General features: G+C 38.5%; 1 protein-coding gene across 1 annotated transcript; it reads right to left on the bottom strand.

Moving 5' to 3' along the window:
- Window positions 1-6463: 6463 nt before the first annotated feature.
- LOC146552871 (uncharacterized) lies at window positions 6464-9483 on the bottom strand. Its single transcript, XM_085254405.1, has 4 exons — window positions 9140-9483; window positions 7477-7788; window positions 7270-7344; window positions 6464-6922 (listed from the first exon to the last, which is right to left on the bottom strand). The coding sequence occupies exons 1-4, from the start codon at window positions 9282-9284 to the stop codon at window positions 6774-6776; spliced, it is 681 nt and encodes a 226-aa protein (XP_085110531.1). The 5' UTR covers window positions 9285-9483; the 3' UTR covers window positions 6464-6773.
- Window positions 9484-10048: the final 565 nt, after the last annotated feature.

Here is a 10048-nt window from a genome sequence, read left to right on the forward strand (position 1 = left end):
ACAAGCGCGTCCATGCTCACAGGTGTACACACGGGTGATCACACCCACAAACTACACCCTTTTTGGCTCCTACCTCAAAGCACACTGTGTTCTGTTGATCTTATGTGCTGCACAATAATGTTTAACATTTAGTATTTACTGTCATATTCCCATATATCATTGTGATGTTGTTTATTCTATTACTCTTGTTCTCTTCTGCTTGCTTTCTTTTTTCTTTCTCAGCAGGTGATCCAGGTGATTGATATATGCATTTTTTGTCCTCTGCCCGTTCTGTTGGTTTTTGTCTTTTGCCCTTCTCCCCCGTCCCTCTTCTCAGCTGTTTCTCTTTCCCTCTTTCTTTCTCCCCTTCTTTCCCCCAGTCAAGTCTGTCCCGTATTCAGTAAGTGAAAATAAAATAAACAATAAAAGGTGAATCAAATGGACCATTACGGCAAGGCTGGGATGGTCAGTTTGGTAAAGTAAATCCGTTGGGCATCTTTCTTTGCCTTTAGACAACAATTCTGATGCAAAAGAGCCAAACGGGACAGGCCAAAAAAAAAAAAAAAAAAAAAAAAAAAGTAAGAACAACAAATTAAAAGAGCAGGTCAGTAAATCCCACAAACGATGTAAACACAAAGCACAGAATCCCCTGTTCACCCGACGGCATGTAAACAGACAAACAAGGCCTTTGTTGAAGGCTGACATCTCACAGATTCCAACACTGAGAGCTTCTTCATCCTCTGACAGAAATTCACTGAACCCGCAGAAAAATAAGACCTAAATTATGCTTCATGTCTGAAAACCTCAGCATGAATTCTCTCTCATGTTTGCTCAGGTGAGACTCTTGGTTCCAACTTTTAGGCGACTCACCTCCCAATCATAATGTCATGCATGCAGTGCCTTGTAATTATTATTAATGGAATATGCTGATTGTGAATGCAATCAACCCTTTTCATGTTTGCACATCTCAGCTGAATTAGACAAACATTACAATTCCATGAGTGGAGAATAGATTTGTAGTGGCAGGCATCCTGTTCAGCCGTGGTTGGAGTGATTCCTGATATCATTCATATCAATATTCTCTGTTCACAATGTTCACTGGCATTTTTAGAAATGTGCTACTGGAAAGCAATTCATCAATAAAAACATGAAAAACTTTATAAAAATTATTATCACATCTGACCCACGTTAAACTCATGGACTGAACATACACACCCCCACAATGGACAACTGTACCCTCAAACACAATAATAACATGGACTGAACCACCACTCACAACCACTAGCACTTTATATAGCCTCTGTAGAAACTATCTACACCCTCACTTATCTTAACTGCACTACTGTATAGCTCTGTGTAAATAATCATTCTGTACATTCAATAATCTTTAATCCTACAACTGTTTACAACTTGCATAGTTCCCATTTCTGTATAACTGTATATCTCAGATTTCTGTAAAGTTATTTATTTCATATTCTGTATAGTTTTTCATATTTATATCCTGTTCATATCCTGTACATAGCTTGTACTCACTACAGCCTGTACATACTTAGTTATAGAATATTCACAACATACTTCATACCGTGTACATTATAACATACCATAATAGACCCATTTCTGTAATATACTCACATATCTATACTATTGCTAATATATATTGTAATATATCTATATCACTAAAGCACTTCTGGATGGATGCAAACTGCATTTCGTTGCCCTGTACCTGTGCATGTGCAATGACAATAAAGTTGAATTCTATTCTATTCTATTCTATTCCTGTTTTTGTACAACCTCTCTGTCCTCTCTTTCTCCATCCTCCTCACTCAACTACAAACTAGAAAATAACAAATATATAATCTCATCGTAATTATTAGAGCAGCAGGTCGGGGATCCACAACTGATAACAGTACAAAACACTCTTTAGTTATGTGAACTCTTCATAAACTTTATCCTTTTTGGTGAATTTAACCACATGTCCTCTCTTACTTTTTCTTTTTGCTCTCTTTGCTGTCTTCATCCTGCTCTCGCCCTCTCTGTCCTCCTCTCTAAGTCTTTGTGGCAACAAAGTTAAACTTTGCACTGAATAAAGACATAAATCGGAATACAGGCTGCTACTGACAGACAGGTAACTTCACTTTGACTTGCTGTCACTTGTATGCAGCTGTGCTGTAAACAAACACTAAAGCTCAAATTGACCAGAACAGAAGAGAAATCTTTAACAAACTATAATAAAGTACATCAGTTCCTTCACTGGTAACCAGCAGCAGATGTGTGGATCAGAAGGTTAAAACTAGCCACTACTACAATATTTACAGAACAAATAAAAGTAAGCAGACACTTTATAAGTCACAGCAAAGTCCCCACATCATCACAACAGTTTGACCACTTCAGTTAAACTGTGTTTTAAATCAAAATGACTGATTAGTGTCACGAAATTACTGATCTGATTATTCAGTTATTCAGGAAACAGCATCTCCTGAATAACTCCATCTCCCACAATGCATCAGAGCATAAGGCTTTGGAGTTGACGTCATGCCGCAATGCATTGTGGGAGCGCAGCGCCATTTTCGGGGGTCTACGAATCAAAACAAACACACTGTGTTGGAACAACGACTCCAAGAAAGATGCTTAAAAGCAGCTCAAAAGAGAATGGACTGTATAGAGACCGATTGCGTCCAGAGGCGAAGCAGCGGTACTTGCAGAAAATAGCGAGCATTGGAAATGTGGACCCGTATGAAATACGGCCGTTGAGTAGAAACCCTGAAGACCGTAGCCTGACATATTTTCGTGCCTTGTCTGTGGAGTCAGCGCGTACAAGTCGTCATTCAAACAAAGGTAAGTCAGCTCGAGTACTGCGAGTGAAATGCGTTTGATTTCCCTGCAAACATTCAGATTAGTGCAGCATAAATTCATTCATGAGGGGAAATTACAGTGAGAACATGTGGAGGCTGTTAGGTGGATAACATAGTGAGTTCAGTGCATTGATGAGACACCGTCCTAAAGGATTGTTATTCTTTATGGTTAAAGAAATTGCAATGATTTATTCATATTTATTATAAATAATCCTAATTATGCATCTTGCTTCCATGTTTGTATCCTGTGTCACTAAACGGACTATTTTCTTCCCAGTTACACAGACTTGATTGGATGATGGCGAGTGTGATATTGAATTCATTGAATTAAAAACTGACTTGACTGAAATCTGACATAAGACAACATTAAGACAAATGTTTTACAAGACTCATATACAGTCATGATTCTTTGGAGAAATATATTAATAGTAATATAATAAATATAATATTAAAATGTGCTGAGGGCTCTTTTGAATTCTAAAGTTGAACTGTAAACACTTTAAGGAAGCAAGAAAGATTAAATGGGACTTGGACTTGAACACTAAAAAACAAAACTGTCACATGAAGCTGTGTTTTGTTTTCAAGCTTATTGGCCAAAGTTAACAAACAATACTCATTTAAGCATGCTAACATAATTGCTAAAATTAAATAATCTTAATTATTAGAGCAGTAAACCAACATGGAGCTCAGTATGTTTGTGACTCTGAGATGGAGGTGAAACATGTGAAGCTGGGCTGTGGTTTACTGCTCTCTTCCTGTCACAGACACTGTTTGACATCTGTTCATCTGTTGGTTTTTGTTCAGGCTGCAGGGATCATTTCTCACTGTGGGGATCTTCCTTCCAACAAGCACAGTAGTAGGAGGCTGAATGATTTAAATTAATATCCTTAATCGCTAACTCCCAGCCTTTCCCTTTATTTACAACTGCGAAAGTACTGTTCTCAAAAACAGGTGGAACTTCACCACTATCTTTATGAAAAGCAAAAATTAATTTGAATGTTTCGTTTTCTTTCTTCTGGTACCAGAACACATAGGGTGCACGGCTATCACACTGTTCAGTCCCTCCACAGCTGAAGGAGACATTTTCTCCAACTCTCCTGGTCAATGTTAAATCGTCCTGAATCAGCTGTTCTGCTGCCATGGTAACCAGTGCTGTAGAGACACAGACAGATAGATGAAGGTTAGTGTGACAGTGTTTGTTACAGGTTGACTTTGTTGGCTCCTGATTGGCTGGAAACACTCACCTGAACACAGACAGCACAGAGCAGCAGCTGGGAGGAAAAGCATTTTGTGCAGTGGTGTTTCCTCTGGTGAACCTGGGGAGAAGTGGCGCTCTGATGCAGCTGAGGCCAAACAAGGACGAGCTGTGAGATCAGACGAGGGCCACGTGGTTTCTAACAGGTCCTCAAAGCTCCCATCAGCCCCTGCGGCCCACAGATAAGACTGCTGCTGCTGATTGACAGCTCAGCTGAAGCTGCTGTGGTTTCATCGTCTTCATTTCAATCTGACAGCAGATCCAAAAATCTGGGTCACATGATGCACAAACACTCAGAAACATTCATGTTGCTGTGAATTTAGTAACACACACTGTTATCTGTTGTTTAACAGCTGTGATGAAAACACTAAATATAATGAAACTATTAATAAATAGAAAAATCTAAAAAAAAATAATATGGTTAAATATTTTAAAAGTTCATAAATTGCACACAAAGTAGTTAAAAAAACAAAATCATATGTAACAAAATTTAGAGTAAAAATCTTATTTGAAACAAACACATGTGGTTCTGTTGTGTGTTTAAATATGTGCACACTGTGGTTCTGTTGTGTGTTTAAATATGTGCACACATGTGGTTCTGTTGTGTGTTTAAATATGTGCACACTGTGGTTCTGTTGTGTGTTTAAATATGTGCACACTGTGGTTCTGTTGTGTGTTTAAATATGTGCACACTGTGGTTCTGTTGTGTGTTTAAATATGTGCACACTGTGGTTCTTTCCCACATCTTCTAATGTGTTTTGTTCCAAGTTGGTTTCAGACTGAAGGATTCATTAAAGCCTTTTTAAGAATCATTCAAATGATGATCATCAATTCTAATATCTATAAACAGTAATAAAAACAGGGCTGTGTTTCACGTCAGCTTCATTTATTTGTAGCCATGGTTAGATTTCATCTGCAGCAGGCAGTCATCCACCTTTACACACACATTTACACAACAGTACAAAAGTACTTTTTGATTCCTGAAAGAGAAATAAGACAAATGTTGCCTTTGTATCATCTCTGATATGGAAGGGATCATTTGAAGATGTGAGTGAAGGACACAAATATTTGGATCTGGTGTTGTTCTACATTTTAGGACTAAAAGACAGAAGGAAGAAAGTGAAAGTGACTGTGCGAGGCGTTGAAGTCATGAAGTCAAGTGGAGGCCGCTGACTGCTGTTACTTTCTGCTGTACAGGTTCAACAGGGACTCACAGTCAGCCTGCTAGAACATTTGGATGAAGAGAAAAAGGAGGAAAAAGACTTTGAGGGACAAATCCAATAAGATCAGCATGTTTTGAATGTGGGAATACAACAGTTTCCTCCACCATGACACACACTGGAGCCTCTTTTTGCTCACAGCTTCACTGTTTGTCTCAAAGTTCAGTTTGGAGGCCAAAATTGTTGCAACACATTTGTAAGTTTGCACTAATTTCACTGTGTGACCCTTAATGGATGTAATGAAAGAATCAGTCAGTGAAATATGAAGCTGTGCTGTAAGTTTGGAGGAGAAAAGTGTCTGAGTGACTTTAATGAGGTGAACACATGAATACAGAGCACTGACTGACACGTACACACTCCTTTAATGAGTCGCACACATTTTTGTGACTTCATGAAATGTCAAAAATGACACAACACACAACAAGCTGCGAGCACATTATTGTGTGTTTGCTGTTTGTGTGCTTTGTTTGCTGTTATGATAGCAGGCATACAGCCATGTTCTCAATGTCTCAGCTATCATTGATTATTGCTGCTCTTCCTCTTCTATTAGGCACTTCAACTCAATGAATGACACACAGAAAGATTTCATGACTGTGTTCTTCACAATAAGGAGAATATGTTATCTGCATCTGAATGACTCATGTTGCCTTGTTTCTACTTTGTTTGCATATTTCTGCTTGTTGGAAAGGATTTTCTGAATCATTCAGTAGTTTTTGTAATAATAACGACATTTAGCAAGACTTCAAAATGATTCTCCAACATTTGCTGTTCAGACTTGATCTGTTCTTACGTGTGTGATATCCAGAATGAAAAACTCAGCTCAGGTAATAAAATGGGAGCTGAGCAGACTGCAGGGGCTTCATGGTCTCTCCTTTGATTCCATTAAAGTTCATTTGTCAGCTGTGAGTTGAGGATTTGAGCTGTTTCTCTCACAGGTGAAGAACACAGATCCTTCCTGGAATCATTCTTGAAGCAGAGTTCCTGCTTGTAACTGTCATTGTGTTATTAAAGTGAAAGCCACAGCTAACGGTGTGGAGGCTGCAGAGCAGAAACCCACACAGCCCGTCTGCTGCAGGAGAGCAAGTTTGGATACAGTCAGTTTGTGCTTCACTCACACGGGTTGTTGTTGATCACACAATGAAAGTAGAATCAAACTCTTCATCTTCAAATCTTTATTGTTCACACAAACACAACTACACTGTTTGACATTTGAAAATCAAACAAAAACTTGTGATAAAAATATTCCTGATGGTTTTTGTTACTACAATAAAAGTCACAATAAGCACAAAAAGAATTCTAACTCAGAGCAACAATACATGTAAAGATGTATTTATTTCAGACGATCTTCTAACTGTTGAAGAAAAAGGCAAAATAAGCTCAACACATCATAACTAACATTTGTGATCAAAGTGATGAATGAGATGAATTGATGAGATGTGATGGTGAGAAAAGGCGAGCAGGAAACAGTCAGTCAGCATGTGTGCAGTTGGTGGACGCTCCCTTGTTTGTGAGCATCATCAGCAGAGAGAGTCCACAGCAGTACACCAGACTCTTCACTATCAGCACTGTGTACAGCAGGCAGAGCAGCTTCACCCTGCACTGAGACTGGAAGGACACTGAAGGACAGACAGACACAAAGAGACAGACAGACAGTCGGGTTATTCCTCTCAGATCAAGGAGAAAAAGTCCAAATAGAAACAGTCACAGCTTCTTCTTCAAGTGGATGAATTGATGTAGTGTTTGTGTCCACTTGGGGGCAGAAGAACTCCACAAGCAGCTAACAAACTGATCTCTGACATATTATGGTCTGTCTGCTGTTTGGTGCTGAGCAGCTAGTGTACAGTGGCTTTATCAGAGCTTGTTGGATGAAGATTTGATCAATTAGTGCAACTTTAAGAGCCTAAACTTGTTCCAGCTGCCTCATTGGACATTGGAGCTGTCCATGCAGAGCAGGTGATCTTACAGTCAGCTGGCTGCAGAGCTGGCAGGTCTGCTGGCTCTCTCTCTGGAGGACAAGAGGCTGCTGGAGCTGGAAGCTCTGAAACAGAAAAGGAGTCAAATGTTTGGAGCTGCAGTGAGAAATGTCAGTCCTCTGCTGCTCTGCTCTCTTTGACAGCATCTCCACATGAAGCTGAATCACTGCTGAACACAGTCACCAAGCCTTCATTACCTTGTTGTGTTCGGGCCTCCACTGTGCCCCCCTCGTGCTTCACCCAGCAGCTGTATTTATATGTGTCAGAATGGCTCCCATCAAGCATCCTGATGGCAATGGTGCGTCCCGCCTCTCTGAGCTCCAGCTGCTCTCCCTCAGCAGGGGGCAGCTCCTCCGCTTCTCCGCCGTTCTTCTTCTGTCTTTTCCAGGAGAACTGGACCAGAGGAGGAAACATGGCTGAGGCCACACACAGCAGGGAGCTGTTCCCCTCCAGGTGGGCTCTGGATGCTGCTGGGTACACGCTCACCACGGGCTTCACTACCTGCTCATCTGAAGTTTGACAGCAGCAACAAGCAGCACAGACACACATTCACACAGTCAGCAGCAGCTTCCAGCACTGCACTGCATTCAGTCTGATCCTGGAAACTACATGGACTCTGATCACTAAACTACTCATCAGCACAAAGTTCACTACATACACTGGATTCAGCTTCATATCAAACACAGTCATCACCTCATGTCATCATGGCTCACATGAGCAACACTCAGCATGATTTTAATATTAAAATTAAATTCAGTTTAATTCGTCATGTGTTTGCTTTTTATTGTTTTATAGAAATTTAGTTCAGTCCAATTTTAAAATATTTACATTTGTCTTTATACAAGTGAAAATGTATTTTTCTTATTAGTCCTTAGACACGAGTTCTAACAGAGATCCTCTTCTGTCCAAAAATAAATTCATCTTTTTTCATATTGTTTTGTACTATTAATAAAATTAAATATCATTTCACAAAATTCAGTTCAGCAGATAAAATTTCCATTCTTCTTGTCTTTGATATATTTTACCATAAAGACCATATTTGTCTTTCAGACTAATTTATTCTTAAATATTTTTGTGTAAAAATTGGAACAGTAACACAGTGATTATTTTAATTTATGTTTTTATTCAAATAAAAAACTGTAGCAACTATTTTAAAACACTAAAACTGAAATGTTGAATAAAACGTTTTCAATAATATGAGATATACTTCATGATATTTTTAGTCATAAAATACAAATTATTTGACAAAATATATTTAATAAAAATTTGTCTTGAAAAGTATTTTGGAAAGTTTAAGTATTATTAACTTTTCATTGTCACGTACAAATCCACACACACGACTTTATCTCAGAAATAAATATCGGAGTTTAACGATGTCAAATTCATCCTAAATTTATCTGTCATATCATTTCTGAGTTTTCTAATCAGTATCTGTTTTTATACTTCTATTTACCTTTTTGAAGCAGCTACATGAATGTTTGACTATTAAAAATATTTGTTCCTCAACATAAAGCAAATATTTCCTGAAACCATATTTGTTGTTAATCTATATTAATTTAATTTTAACATCAAATATGATCTTGTGTTAAAAACCAGCAGAATCACTGAGAGGATCAAATCCTAAATATTTGTAACATCACTAATATTTGCAGAAATAAAGAATAAGTTTAGTTGTTCAGTGAGATTTCAACATGTTTTCAGAGATTATTGAGCTTTTCTTATGTAACAATGGCTGCAGATGAATTCTCTACTAATGATGAAAAACTAACATGTAAAGCCTGAAGCAGCACAAACTGACTTTAAACACATTTTCAGCTTCTACAATAAAACAACTGAAGGAAAATAAATGTTTGTTCTTACCTGTTACAGACAGTTTAGTTCCAGAGCCAAAGATGAAGTACCACCATCCTGTTCCCCCCACAGTGAGACAGACTGCTACAAAAACCTGTCTGCTGTTGAACGTGTCAGCTGAGGTGAATGAGTCCAAATGAGGAAGCAGGATCATATTTCAGCTCCATGATGTGTTTCTCTAATGTTCATATCAACATGACTGTCTCTTCTTCTCTTTTCTTTTAGCCACACTAGCAGCACGGCTCTGATGTTAATGTCAGTCTGTTGGTCAGTCCACTACTTTAGTCCACATGAAAATAGAAAATCACTATATAAGCACCAGTCCATTTATCCCATCAATGATGCACCACTACAATGAAACATGCTGCTTATAGTATCATGGTTTGGCCCATCTGGCTCACCATCATTAATCACACAATGAGTTTTGAATTCTAGCAGCAAATTGTAAAGAAAACTATCAGAACATCTTTCTGTGAACTGAATCTCAGGAGAAAGTGGGCCATGCAGCACCACAATGACACAAAATTAAAGATCGATGGTGGGTAGGCAGCAGAGGATCAGGGGACCATAACACCATCTTACACAGTTATTAACTAATGAGCTCATTGACTGATCTGAAACATCATTTTCAGTTTTCTGACAGCTTCAATGGAATTTCAGCTCACAGTGGATCTGCAACAATTTGTTCTTGTTCAGCACCACGGACAGCCCATTAAGGGCCTAAAGAACAAAAAGCCCAGAGACAGACAGAGAGGGAGCCAAGTCAGACACTGATACTTAAAAATACACATTGAGTAAAACTTATTCATTATTAATATTATCATCACTCATGATATTTATGCTAAATGACTCACCATTTATTCAGTCACATCAGGCCTGTGTAAAGCTTCAATCTCTCATGCTTGAGTGCTCAGAGAT

Source organism: Mchenga conophoros, linkage group LG18 (genome assembly GCF_057382185.1).
Source record: "Mchenga conophoros isolate Kocher_MC1m ecotype Shallow Benthic linkage group LG18, M_conophoros_male_GT1.1, whole genome shotgun sequence".
Taxonomy (NCBI): domain Eukaryota; kingdom Metazoa; phylum Chordata; class Actinopteri; order Cichliformes; family Cichlidae; genus Mchenga; species Mchenga conophoros.

Excerpts from the sequence above, each read along its gene's own strand:
- LOC146552871 (XM_085254405.1), bottom strand. The coding sequence starts at position 9,284 with ATGATCCTGCTTCCTCATTTGGACTCATTCACCTCAGCTGACACGTTC. Across the intron at positions 7,789-9,139 it reads AACTAAACTGTCTGTAACAG|ATGAGCAGGTAGTGAAGCCC; the intron begins GTAAGAACAAAC and ends GTCAAACTTCAG. Across the intron at positions 7,345-7,476 it reads GGAGGCCCGAACACAACAAG|AGCTTCCAGCTCCAGCAGCC; the intron begins GTAATGAAGGCT and ends TTTCTGTTTCAG.